The sequence below is a fragment of the Callospermophilus lateralis genome, unplaced genomic scaffold, assembly GCF_048772815.1.
Source record: "Callospermophilus lateralis isolate mCalLat2 unplaced genomic scaffold, mCalLat2.hap1 Scaffold_314, whole genome shotgun sequence".
In the NCBI taxonomy this organism is placed as follows: domain Eukaryota; kingdom Metazoa; phylum Chordata; class Mammalia; order Rodentia; family Sciuridae; genus Callospermophilus; species Callospermophilus lateralis.
Window position 1 is genome coordinate 1,438,371 of NW_027513751.1, and position 14,079 is coordinate 1,452,449.

A 14,079-nucleotide genomic window follows, 5' to 3' on the forward strand; every position below is an offset into this window, starting at 1 on the left:
CGGAGGGGTGTACTTTTGCTAGTAGTGCGCGGCAGTGGGTCGCGTGGTCCGCCCAGGCGCGCGGTTTGGTTTTGGCACTTGCTGAGTGTGCCTGGAAGTGGGGAACAGAGACGGTCGTTTTGTAGAGCTGGGGGCTGCAGCGCCTGAGGACAGGGCTGCGACCGTGTATAGGGGAACAGCTGAGAAGGAGGGCCGTTGCCGGCAGGATCCGAACCCGCTGTGGCCGGGGCTGGTCCCGTGGTGACCTGGGGCAGCCGCGAGATGCTCCGGGCCCGGTGTCTGCTTCGAGCCCTGCGCTCCTGCTCCACTGCTCCCTGCCCCAGGCATAGGCCTTTCGCCAGACTGAGCGTACGGGACGCTCTCGGGTCCCAGAACGCGAGTGGGGAGCGCGTTAAAGTTCAGGTGGGTGTGGGGAAAGGGATTTTTTTTTTCTTTCTTTAGGGACTTATGTGGCACATCCACTCCTAGCGTTACTTTGTGTTGTTGGGTCAGACAGAACGACCAGCAAAGAAAAGTTAGAAAGTATAGGTATAGCGCGAGTTCCTATTTCTCCATTTCCTTGGATACCTGCCGTTACTTTTTGCAAAACTGCTGTAATGACTGTGAACTTGGTTTTCAAGATACCTGTAAACTTGTTATTCATTCAGGAAAGTGTAAGCGAACAAGGCCCCTTTCTCTTTTTACATCTCCTGATATCCGCGGGCATATAGTGGTTGCCTTGCCCTGGCCCCTTGAGGGGAGAAACTTTGTCTTACCTGACTTGATGTTGACGTGACTGGCAGTAAATATTCGTTCTAATAAATCGGGGCTTTGATTCAGCTTTTAGCCACCTTAGTGCCTAAAATTGAGCCTGCGTGTAATTTATGTTTAATAAATTAGGAGAAGGAATGTAGCAGTTAGAAAGAGCCCTGGGGTGAAGGTGTGTAAGTTTAAAGCTCTCCCACTAAGTAACTTAATTATGAGCATGTTAAGCGCTTAAAGCTTAAGTTTCTTTTTATGAAAACAGATAATAGTCCCTACTTTATGGGACTATAAAGAGTAGCCCACAGTCAATAAATGTTAGCCACTATTATTTCCTTCACTTCTTAAAAGAGCAGTTTAAGCAAGGTAGTTGATTACTTTTCATTAGATTACTAAAACGCATTGATAACAGTGGTTTTGATATCATCATATATCCTTGCTGTTATTATGATCTGCTCCTCCATACATTTATTGGGTTTCATATTCTTTCCATGATCCAATTCAAAAAATTGCATTTATCAGTTGATTTAGAATGTATAAATGACACCTTTTGTGTGCTGGTCAAAAGAGAAATCAAAGATGGAAAGAACAGAATTTAGTGCTTACCATCTAATATGGTAGATATCAACCACTTGTGGCTTTGAGCACTTGAAATGTGATGAGCCTGAATTGAGATATGTTGTAAGTTTAAAATACATAATAATTTTGAAGAACAAAAAAGATTGCAAAAATCTCTATTTTTCTCTCTCTAAACACACATGTGTGCATGTGTGTCTATCTATGTATGTACATCTGTGGGGTTTGTGTTTTTTATTTATTTGTTTGCAGTACTGGGAATTCAATTCAGGGCTTCACACAAGCTATGCAGGCACTCTACCACTGATACACCAACCGTTTTTAAAAAATTAATTTGCCCAGGTTGGCCTTGAACTTGTGATCCTCCTGCATCAGCCTCTTGAGTAGCAGGGATTATAGACAGACATGTGCCACCATGTTTAGCTTCAATATATTTAAATATTGATTTCATGTTGATAGTATTTTGGACATAATTGGTTAATAAAATAAATTATTAACTTCATCTGTTTTTGTTTTTTTTTTTACTTTTAATGTGGCCCCTAAAAACTTGAAAATCACTAATGTAGCTCACATTATGTTTCTGCTGGACAGACCTAGTCTTCAGCAGTGTGATTATTATTAATGATCAACATAAGAAGCTATGAGAAAACAGAGATAGAATTCCTCCTATGAGTAGGTAAGGAAGACTTCTTATATGGAGTGACATTTGAACTATGTCCTGAAGGATGTATTCCCCAGATAGAATAATCTAGGATGGAGTGGAAATTGTACAAGGATGTGTCCCCCAAACAGAGGAACTGGGAATGGGGTAGAAATAGCATTCCAGAAAAGTTCATTGATAAGAACATAAACTTGAAGTATAACTTGTATTTGAATCCCAGCTGAACTTGTGTTTTAACTTCTCTAAATGTTTCTTCATTTCCAAAAAAAAGATAATTATAGGGCTGGGGTTGTAGCTCAGTGGTAGAGTGCCTGCCCAGCACAGTGAGGCACTGGGCTCAATCCTCAACACGACATAAAAATAAGTAAATAAAGGCATTATGTCCATCTACGACTAAAAATAAATTTTAAAAAGATAAATATAACCATGTCATTTACTTCTTGCGATAATTAAATAGCATAATATTTATAAAGAACTTTGCACATTAAAAAGTGCTTAGTGAATGTTGAATTTTACTAACGAGTAAAAAAGAAGAGAGCAGTGCTTTGGAAAGTACTGCTGATTGAGCATGCCCAAAATGCAGGTGCCTTTGGGAAAGTGTGATGAGGTGAAGTACCTTGTGCATGAGGCGGTGACAATTTATACTTCATTCTATGGAGCCCTCACAAAGATCAAGGGCTTTCTAATCAAATAGACTTGGGTTCAAGTCTAACCCTTACCAGCAATCTTCAACAAGTTACTTTCTCTGAGTCTCAGTTTTCTTGCTTGTAAAATGGGTATGACAATACTTAGAGCTATTATGTGAAGGAATGAGACACTATATGGCGGTAGTAAAACATTTGCAGAATTTCAGCTGTGTACTTGGCAATCACTTCAAAATAAGTAAACAGTTTTCTTTCCCTTAAAGCATTATGGATATGCAAGTAAGTGATAGAGAGCTTTAATAAAAGCATCTGTAGGTTATGGCTACAACAGAGAATGGTCAATAGTTTTTCTGGTTAGAATCAGCTCTTGCTTTTTCTAAGCATGAATGTCAACCTGTATTCATTTACTTTACATTTGTGGGACACTTCACAATTGTTTGGTGTCTACTAGAAAACTAGTTATTCCCTCCTAACTCCTATAGTAGTTAAATTTAATTTTGGCATATCTGAGAGCTGTTTTAATGTTACTGGCCTACTTAAAAGCATCTCTCATACTCTGATGTACCTGTCATTTAAATTAAGACTGTCTTTGAATGTTTGTATATTACTTAATATGTGTTTATAATGAGACATTTGGGGGAGTTTTTTTGTTTGTTTGTTTGGTACTTTGTGAAAGAATAAAAATCCTATAAAGATATTTCTAGTCTATATTACATAATCTGGGAATTTGATAAAAGGGAAAAGGCACCAAGATGTAAACCTTGATATTTGTCATTGTCATTAGAAAAGCCAATATTGAAGAGATTGGTTATATAAATTACATACATCAACTTGATGAATATTTGGCAAAAGTTGAAAATGATGAGCTTCATTAACAAAACAGAACAAAAGGTAGAATGGCAAAGGGTGTATCTCCCTATAAGAAAAACCATTTAAAATTATTTGTACATATTGGTAAACTGAAAGCAGTTCATTTTACGCAGCTGATAATGTTAAGGCAAGATTGATTTTTTTTTCTTTCATTTAGCTTTCTTTGTATGTATAAAGAAAATATAGAATGTTTTAAGTATTTTAAGCTCACATATAGAAATCTTTCTCTTCTTTAGGGATGGGTTCGATCAGTCCGATCCCAGAAGGAAGTCTTGTTCCTACATGTAAATGATGGGTCGTCTTTGGAAAGCCTTCAGGTTGTTGCCGATTCAAACTTTGACAATAGGTAAGTTGTTAAGTTTTGAGTCCTTTGATTTTTTTCTTCTTCTCTACTGTTCCCTGCTTCTCTAATCCAATATTCACATTGCCCCTTTGACCTATCTTCCTAAACACATCTATGAAAAATAGCTTTGAAGAAAGTCCAAATACTTGGAGTCAGTATCCTTAGCTCAGGCTTCTCTTTCTCTAACATCTTCACATGCCTGTATCCCCTGCCTCTACTTTCCATCTGTTTTCCTTCTCTTCTTGCAGCTCCTCTAAGCTGTTCTGCTCCTTTTTACATTCAGGCTTCTAGTCTTGTTGCCACTCTGCCTAATAAACCTCTTCTTCCCTGTCTTTCCAATCCAGTTTAGCCATCATCATATGTTCCCACCCCTTGACTGTGGTAGGTGACTCTCCTCTTTGGTCCCATACATTCTGTGCCCAGCTCTGTCCTGAAATGTATTTATCAGATGGTAATCAACTGAATTATTATTGGATTGCTTCTTTGACTAAGAACTCCTTGAAATTATGAATGGTATTTCATTTGCTTTTGTGTTCTCAGCTTCTGACACAGTGCTGACAAAGTTACCAATTATTATTTGTTGGATAAATTGAAGAAATTTATATGATTTTGTTGTCAGATGTTAAAACTAACACAATTTTTTTTCCTCCTAGTACTGGGGCCCACTACCACTGAGCTGAATCCCTGACCTTTCTTTATTTTTTATTTTATTTTATTTATTTATTTTTTTGATACTAGGGATTGGACCCAGGGGAGCTTTACCACTGAGCTACATCCCCAGTCCTTTTTATTTTTTATTGTGAGACAGTGAGTTGCTGAGGGTCTCACGAAGTTTCTAAGACTGGCCTTGAACTTGTGATCCTCCTGCCTTAGCCTCCTGAGTCACTGGGATTATAGGCATGTACCACTGCACCTGGCTATTCCAAACCCTTTTTATATATTTATTTTTATTTTGAGGCGAGGTCTAGTTAAGTTGCCTTGGCTGGCCTTGAATTTGTACTGTTCCTGCATCGGCTTCCCCAATAGCTTGGATTACAGGCATGTGTCATGGTGCCCAACAAAACTAACACCATTTTCATGTTAGGGTATAAGTTATGAAGAATAGAATATTATACTAATTTGTTAAAATAAGAGTGCTTTGGTATTCCAAACATGGTTAGGATTAATTCCACATATTGAATAGGCTCATGGGTCTGAGACAATAAAATTGTTCTGATGTGAAAAGTTTGTAATTTTTTTGATAACATATATCAATATGGCAATTAAATGGGTATGTCTAATAGTATCTAAATTTTAGAGATTCTGGAGGATGACTACCCACCTTTTTGAGATATTCTCAGTGGCCCCCAGGAGAAAATTCATCATATCAATTAGTGCATATGTGAAGTCAGAGCGTCTTAAAACACTTTCAGGTTTGGTGAAAGATTTATCAGGTTTTCTCTCCTTGATGTAATGGTGGACAATCTTAGTTATATAAATTATATATGAATACATTTTAAAAGGAAACAGTGATTTTGCTGAGAAAGAAATCGGAAAAACCATTTCATTCACAATGACCTTAAAAGATAAAATACTTGGGAATTGATCTAACCAAGGAGATGGAAAATCTCTACAATGAAAACTATAGAACACTGAAGAAAGAAATTAAAGATGACCTTAGAAGATGGAAAGACCTCTCTAGGTGGAGTAGAAGACCGAGATTGAGAAGGAGGAAGGAGGGATGGGAAAGGGGAGGAAATGCAGAATGATTTAACAAAATCACATATGTGCATATATAAATGTACCACAGGGAATTTGGTCTCTCTGTGTGTGGAAAGCACCAGTCAAGGATGGATAATAGATGAGCAAGGGGAAGATTTTAAAAAATAAATTTTAAAATATTAAATATAGCCAGCAAACAAAACTGGGGAATTTCCTGATAAATTTAGTTTGATACAGTTTATTGTATTTATTGTATTATATTTTAATACAGTTTATTAAGGTTTTAATTTATTTTTAATACAGTTTATCACAGCTTTATAAGCATGCCCAGTCATCCACAATGCAGAGCCATACCAGAGCATTTATCATATTTATTGTAATTATGAAATGTTAGAACTGGAATAGATACATAATCACTTAGTTCACTCTCCTTCTTAATAGATAATTCTTAAAACAAATGAGTGTTCATCACTTTCTCTAAGAGTCATACAATAAATTTGTGGATAAACTTGCACTAGAACATAGACTTACTACCCTGAAGGTGGTCTGTGTGCTCAAGACCGTCAGCTGGGTAAATTAAAGTAAATAACTTGATTAATTTTAAAAAATACATTGTAGAAAAAGTACATGTACTTTTAATTGTCTTAGAAATAGTCTCATGTAATTCTTACCTGGCTTTCCCAAGGATAACATGTTGCTATAGTGTGTTCTCAAAACCAGGGAATTATCAACAGAATTACAGATCTGATTTGGATTTCATCAGACCTTACATGTAATCTACAATATGTTAAAAAGCATTTTGACCAACTTACATTTGATACAGATAATTATATAACTTCTTAATTCTAAATAGCTATATGTAAATCCTCAATTTCTTTATTCCCATTTAAAAATGTATGGAATTCATTTTTAAGATTTGGGTATACCACAGAGCATCCATAAACTTTGAAGATTCTTTAACTCACTTGAAGGTAAGTACTCTATCATTAATGTTCTAATAGCAAGATTTATATTAAGACAAAAGTTATACTTAATAGCAAGATTTTTATTAAAAGAAAAGTTATATATAATAATATCTTGATTTCTTTGTTATTATAGAGAATTGACTTTTGGGAGTTCTGTAGAAGTCCTCGGGCAGCTGGTACAAAGCCCTTCCAAAAGGCAAAATGTGGAACTGAAGGCAGAAAAAATTGAAGTTATTGGAAATTGTGATGCCAAGGTATGCTTTTGTTCAGGCTATTTAGGCTTAATTTAAAATAATAACAATCTGTTTTAAGTGGGATTATTGGAAAGATGGTACTTAGAACATTTTTCAGTTATGCTTCCCTGATAATTGAAACAGGGCATAGATCCTGTAGAGATAGTAGTAAAAGTATTACAAAGATGACTTAGTCTTTTGAGAGCTGAGCATTAATCTGTGCATCTTTAGTGCCTGTCACAGTTGAACCTCACAGCTTTTATAAGCATGTCTAGTCATCTACAATGCTGGATATAGCCCATACCAGGGATAAGAAGTCCAGTTCTTCAGTGGCATTTTAAAAGGAAACAGTGAATTTGCTGAGAAAGAAATCGGAAAAACCATTTCATTCACAATGACCTTAAAAGATAAAATACTTGGGAATTGATCTAACCAAGGAGATGGAAGATCTCTACAATGAAAACTATAGAACACTGAAGAAAGAAATTGAAGATGACCTTAGAAGATGGAAAGACCTCTCTAGGTGGAGTAGAAGACCGAGATTGAAAAGGAGGCAGGAGGGATGGAAAAGGGGAGGAAATGTTCAAATGTTACTATTGTCTACCGTATTGGACAGCATAAGTAGAGAACATTCCCATTTTTCACAGAAAGTTCTACTGATAGTGCTGACCTGGAATGTTGTAGTGCTTAACAGACAAGAAATTCTATATTAATGCATGTTTATACTTGTTTTTGAAGACTGTGTTAGTGCTTTATATATATAAGCCTGGTAAAGAGGTTAGAGGGAATAAAATAAAAAGTCATCAATCCAGTTCTTTAAATTTACAAAGATGGAGAAAATAAGGCCCACCCTGGTAAAATTGGTGGCACATCTGAAATTTATATTCTAGCTACTTGACTCCTCCTGTCTTTGCCATAATTACCTTCAAATGTTCAATATGCAAAAAATGAGAAATTTTAAGAAAATTGCATCATTTAAATTTATTTTGGTATTTTAGAATAATAGGAAAAATTAAATGTAAGGAAGTAAGAAAGAAAATGCACTAATTTTCTTTTAAAATGTCCTTCTGAATTATTTTCCAAGAAATTACAATTGAAAAATTGTGAAATAATTTAGAAATCGAGAGGAATAGAAAAGGTAAATATTTTTGCTTTTGCTTTCTTAGAAGGATCTATGATTATTTAAAATTTACTATGTGTTTTATTGTTCTTGAATTATTCTCCCTTGGCTTCTGTTGCTGTTGTTACCTTCTCCTTGCCTTGTTTTTTTTTTTTTTTCTTTTTTTCAAGTCACCAACTGTTTTATTAAGTAATTATTAGAACCAGAAATCTATAGCCATTAATTACATTACTAAGGCCATTTCTTAGCTGTTTTTCTTTGCATATGAGAGTTTATACTTGAAAAAATATAGGCTTTATTGAATAAGATGTTTCTGAATTGTAAAAGTATTTTTATGCATGGTATACAAATGAGTTTATTTTAAACATAAATAAAATTGACAATAGTTTATGTTTCTAGTCAGATGCATTTGTGGAAAGGAATTATAATTCATCCAGAAAATTATTTAGGAGTTCTCCATTAGTATCTAGTTTAAATAATGAGATAAGACATTTTGTTTATGTATAAATTTAATTTCAGAACCTTATTAAGTACTTTCTATCCCAAAGACACTTTTAAATAAACTTTTATAGGCAAAGAAACTCCATGATATTGTCAGATTTTTCTATGTCAAATTTTTTGCATATGAATACCAAACTTTTATTTTAGCAAAATAAAGTTTAATGATTTAATGGCTTCTCTCAGTCTATAATGTTTACAAAGTAAAACTTTTAGGCAGGGTATGATTTTGTAAACTCTTTACCTGGAAATAACTTAAAATTTTATGTCACTAAGCTAAATTTCTTTCAATAAATAAAGATTAATAACATATTTAACCACTTGGGAACACCTAGTTATCATTACAATTCAGATCTAGATAGGATAGTTTCCTTTTGAGGTAATCATATTTCTAAATTTCTGATTTGTTGTTTGCAAATCTCACTATCACAGGTTAAGCAAAGCTTATCAGAATGATGAACACTCACCTATTAGATACAGATATTTCCATGTTAGGGTTTCACTTGCATAACTGTATTTTTTATGTAAACTAAACCAGTGTTTTTAAGGAACTATCTATACAAAATAATCAAGGATATGAAACAACCTCCAAGGAAACAAACTTTGGGTTCTTACAATTGCATTATGGGGAAAAAAATTGAGAAATGAACATTTTAAAATAACATGGACTACAATTAGTACTTTATGCTTTCCTCTAGGACTTCAAATGGAGATTATTCATAAAATAAAAATCAGACATTTATAAACACTAAAATCTGTCATAGATTGGTAACAACTAAGCTTTTTTCTTATTCTCTCAATATAAATAATTAATGAATCAATAATTTTCTTCCTATTCTGAAAACCAAGACAATGCAGTTGATTTTAGATTTAGCATTTATGTTTTTTAAGAATCACTCAAACATATACGACACTAATACTTTCAGAGACTCATAGGAATATGAAAAAAAAAATTTTTAATTATTGCAGTTTTTACTTTTAGAGAGTTCTAAGACTTAAAAAGATGGTTTTCTTTTTCATCAATATAATAATAATAATGTATAGAAAAAAAGATGAGAGATTTTTGTTATGCAAGCAAATAATTGTGCTTCAGACCGGAATCACTTTTGAATACGTTGTTTTTCCTCTAATTACAACCAGCAAGAAGGCAGTTTTGTGAACTAAAATATCATCCCCATACTTTCAGACAATTCTTTTTTGTATGATGAAGCCTAAGCAATCCCCCTATAGACACAGCTCTTTGGAGCAGTTGAAATCTGTCTTTCACTACTCTTCTTCTGGTAGACACAGTGAAATCAGCTGTAGAAGTCTATATCTCAGGGGAAGGGAATTCATGAATGGAGAGGCATACATCTCCTCTAAAGGCAGTTGTATATATGCAGTTTTCTTCTCAGGGCCAAATTAGCTGGTGTCTGTCTGTTGATAAGGAGACTCATCATAAAAATTAAAAACACAAAATAATTTGTTGAAATCTCATTTTCCTGCCACACGCAAGTGGAGCAGTTGCTCTTAAAGTAAACAAAGCAATCTGTAAATAGTCTCTGCAATCTGTGTTTCTGTCCTCACATTCTAATGACAAACCTCAGAGAACTGCCAGCTGCATTTTCCAGAAAGGTTAATGATCACAGCAGACACAGTTACGATACACTGTGCTGTGGTCAGAGGCTCCCTCCTCCTTCCCTTCTTCAGTTCAGTGTCATTTAAAGTATTTAGGCTTTAGGGATTCTGAACCCCCAACAATTCCAGTTATATTCTTGTGGCTACATTTTCTTCTTGGCAAGCATGGTACTTGTTTCTGCGTACTATAAAAATCAGTGTGTGCACCAGACCTAAAAAGACGAGACTAAAGCAGCGTGCATGTGTAGCTCTTATTCAGCTTTTGTATTATCTTTCTTTTGAGTCTTTGGTTTCTGTCTAAAAGGATATGACTTTTTAATCTTGTAATATAAGTGTGGACATGGAGAAATATTTCAGGTTGGAGCCTTAAGTTCCTTTAAACTTTTTTTGTAGATTTTTAGTACTCTGCTAAATGAAAGATAGCTATTGACTGTTCCTCATGTTCTTACACCCAGTGACATGTTGATAAACAGTAATAAATTGGCACTAGCTGATATGATTGTGGGTTTTCAAGACATTTGTGTGATTTTAACATTGAACCCCAGCTGTGTGTGTACAATGGTAGAAAACGTAATCTTTAATATCTACAATATTCTTAACTCCTGTGTGTCAAACAGTGAATTGTTTTGCATAATTATATGCTTAACCTCTCTATTTGTAAAAAGTCACAGACAGCTAGTGGATAGAAACTTGGTAAATAATAGATAAGCCTCAGTGATATTAATTAATTTAGCTAATAAATACTAAAATTGGCTTTAAACCCACATCTCTCTGAATCCATTCCACCATTCTTCTACCTGGTAAAAATTATGTGGGCTATATAAATCTGTTATATTAAGAAATAAAGGAGGAAAGCATCTTATTTTCTCTGAAGCGCTACTATTTAGAAAATGCTCTGGAAACTGGTTTTATAAAACAGGTATTTTTGTTTGTTTTTTTAGCTTCTAATTTTTTCCTTATTTATTGGCAGGCATTCCCTACCAAATATAAAGAGAGGCATCCTCTGGAGTACATGAGACAATATCCTCACCTTAGGTGTAGGACTAACACTCTGGGTTCTATATTGAGGGTTCGCAGTGAAGCCACAGCTGCTATTCATTCCTTTTTTAAGGTAAGATACCTTACTTCCAGGTATTCTGTCTTGTGAAGAGGTTGGATAATTGTAACACTGGAACATTTTCCTGAAAGTTCTGTTGTTTGTCCCAAGTACCTTTATTTATTTGTTTCAGGATCAAATGTCACAGGTGTACATATGTAGTTTAAGAGCTTATTAAGGAATAAATACTGTAAATATTTAAAGTATATAATCTGATAAATTATGAACCTATGAAATCTTCACCACAACTGAGATGATGAGCATATCCATGACCTTGAAAGTTTATGTGTCTGTAACATCTTTATTTTATCTTCATTTTTAAATGATACTTTTTCTGGATACAGAATTCTACATTGACAGGTTTTTTTCTTTAAGTACTTCAAGGTTGCCATGATACTGTCTTCTCATTTGCATTACTTCCAATGAGAAATCTGATGTCATACTTATCTTTAATTCTCTATGCACACCTTGTCTTTTTTTCTTTGGCTGACTTTAAGATTTTTTCTTTATCATTTATGTTTTAGTCAGCTTTTTTTGCTACTGTGACTAAAAGACCTTACAAGAAAAATTTTAGAGGAGGAAAAGTTTACTTGGGGTTCACAGTTTCACAGATCTTGGTCCATAGATGGCCAACTCCATTGCTCTTTGCCAGAGGTGAGGCAGAACATCATGGTAGAGCGTGTGGCAGAAGAAGGCAGTTCAAAACAGGACAATCAGGAAGCGAAGAGAGCTTTACTCGTCAGAGAAAATATATACCCCAAAGCTGTATATGTGACCAGTGACCTGTCTTCTCCAGCCACCACCCTACCTGCCTATAGTTATTACCCCATTAATCCACTTAAATGGGTAATGCACTAATTTAGTTAAGCCTTTCATAGCCCAATCTAAACTTTCTTGCATTGTCTCACATGTGAGTTTTTGGCGAACACCTCATATCTAAACCATAACAACTGTTTTGTTTTTTGTTTTTAATCAATTTGTGATGTGCCTTGATGCAGTTTTCTTTGTTTTTCATTTAGGGTTTATTGAATTTCCTTGATCCTAAGTTTATCATGAAGTTTTTGGTTTTGTTTTTGTTTATGTTTTTTTAGCAGTATTGGTACAAATATTTTTCTGTTACTTTCCTCTTTTGGGAACTGAAATTATCCATATATTAGTGCATTGATGCTATCCATAGCCCACTGATGTACTTTTCTTTTTTTAAAATCCTTTTTTCCATGGGGCTGGGGATGTGGCTCAAGCGGTAGCGCGCTCACCTGGCATGCATGTGGCCCGGGTTTGATCCTCAGCACCACATACAAACAAAGATGTTATGTCCACTGAAAACTAAAAAAAAAATAAATATTAAAATTCTCTCTCTCTCTCTCAAAAAAAAAATCCTTTTTTTCTGTGTTTATTTCTTTTGGATGTTTTCCCTCCCTTTTTGATGGTTTCTATTGGTTTTTCTTTATGCTTACTAATCTTTTTTCCTATCCAGTGTATTTTTTCCTCTGAAACATTATACATTTCATATTTATTTTTATTTATTTATTTTTAAATATTTATTTTTTAATTGTAATTGGACACAATATCTTTATTTCACTTATTTATTTTTTTGTGGTGCTGAGGATCGAACCCAGGGTCTCACATGTGCGAGGCCAGCGCTCTACCGCTGAGCCACAACCCCAGCCCCTACATTTCATATTTAGAATTCACTTTGGGCTTTTTTATTATTATTATTCCTTTTGTGTCTACTTAACTTTTTGAGCATATGGAATACAGTTTTAATTTGAAAACCGTTTTTATGTCCTTTTAATTTTAACATGTCAACTATGGGTTAGTTTTGATTGATGGATGGATTAGTTTCATGGCTTATATTTTCCTGTCTTTTTGCATATCTGCTGATTAATGCCAGACATAATGAATTTTACTTCGGGTGCTGAATATTTATAAAGCTTCTTGAGCTTTGTTCTGGTATGCAGTTGTTAGTTGAAAACTGTTGATCCTTTTGGGTCTGCTTCTGGTTTTTGTTTAGCAGGTTTGGAACAGTGTTTAGTCTAGTACTAAGTATTTCCTGCTATGAAGTACTATACCTAGTGCCTTATGAACTGAGTTTTTCTAATCTGGCTTGTGAGAACATCCAGCCAGCATGTAAACACCGTGTGCTGTTCCCTCTAATTTTTTCAGTTCCTTCCCCAGTTTTGGATAGTTTCCTCCATGTAGGCACTCATCAGTTCTCTACCTAATACTCCTGGGTGACCCTCTGCAGATCTCTGGAGTTCTCTGTCCAGTTCTCTCTTCTTTGATACTATGTCCCATGAACTTCAGCCACATTGGTCTCAACTGTCTCTCCTCAAATTAGGCAGTCTTCTGGGCTTTACCTTATCACTGTCTCCCTATGCTGTGACCTGAAAGAGCTCAGTATCATAAGCTGGCTGACTGGTAGGGCTCAACATTCGCTTCCCATCCCTCAGAGATCAGTATCTTTTTTTTTGTAATATTTATTTTTTTAGTTGTACACAATACCTTTATTTTGTTTATTTATTTTTATGTGGTGCTGAGGATAGAACCCAGGGCCTCGAATGTGCTAGGCAAGCGCTCTACCACTGAGCCACAACCCCAACCCCAGATCAGTATCTTTTATTGTCTTATATCCAGTATCGTGAAAATCATTGTTTCATCTGGGTTGCTTTTTATTTTTATTGTTTTTTTTGCTTTATGATTGTTTCAAGTGGGAAAGTGAATTCAATTCCTGTTTCTCCATCTTGATCATAGATCATAGATATGTATTATGTGAATATTAAGCATTAATTTTAGGGTTATTGGTGTTACTCTAGTGGGTTGCTGTAATGAATGAAGACATTTTGTCTCATCTCTGCATTTTAACCATTTTCCTCCACCTGGGAAAGCCAAAGGGGAATGTGGTCTACAAATTGTTGAGTTGAAGGGCCCCTCCTCTCATGTCAGTGGGAAGGCACCAAAAGGCCAGGATGATATCACAGAGAATACTCCGTGTTATTTCATGTGGTTTTGGA

General features: G+C 35.0%; 1 protein-coding gene and 1 pseudogene across 1 annotated transcript; one reads left to right on the forward strand and one right to left on the reverse strand.

Annotated features, from left to right (window-relative positions):
* The first annotated feature begins 261 nt into the window (after positions 1-261).
* LOC143387208 (asparaginyl-tRNA synthetase-like) lies at positions 262-7,912 on the forward strand. The gene is made up of 4 exons (XM_077108269.1): positions 262-402; positions 3,729-3,838; positions 6,635-6,755; positions 7,901-7,912. The coding sequence occupies exons 1-4, from the start codon at positions 262-264 to the stop codon at positions 7,910-7,912; spliced, it is 384 nt and encodes a 127-aa protein (XP_076964384.1).
* A 1,756-nt stretch (positions 7,913-9,668) lies between these two features.
* LOC143387790 (apelin receptor early endogenous ligand pseudogene) lies at positions 9,669-9,829 on the reverse strand (annotated as a pseudogene).
* Between the last annotated feature and the right edge of the window lie 4,250 nt (positions 9,830-14,079).

Excerpts from the sequence above, each read along its gene's own strand:
- LOC143387208 (XM_077108269.1), top strand. The coding sequence starts at position 262 with ATGCTCCGGGCCCGGTGTCTGCTTCGAGCCCTGCGCTCCTGCTCCACT. Across the intron at positions 403-3,728 it reads GGGAGCGCGTTAAAGTTCAG|GGATGGGTTCGATCAGTCCG; the intron begins GTGGGTGTGGGG and ends TCTCTTCTTTAG. Across the intron at positions 3,839-6,634 it reads GATTCAAACTTTGACAATAG|AGAATTGACTTTTGGGAGTT; the intron begins GTAAGTTGTTAA and ends TTGTTATTATAG.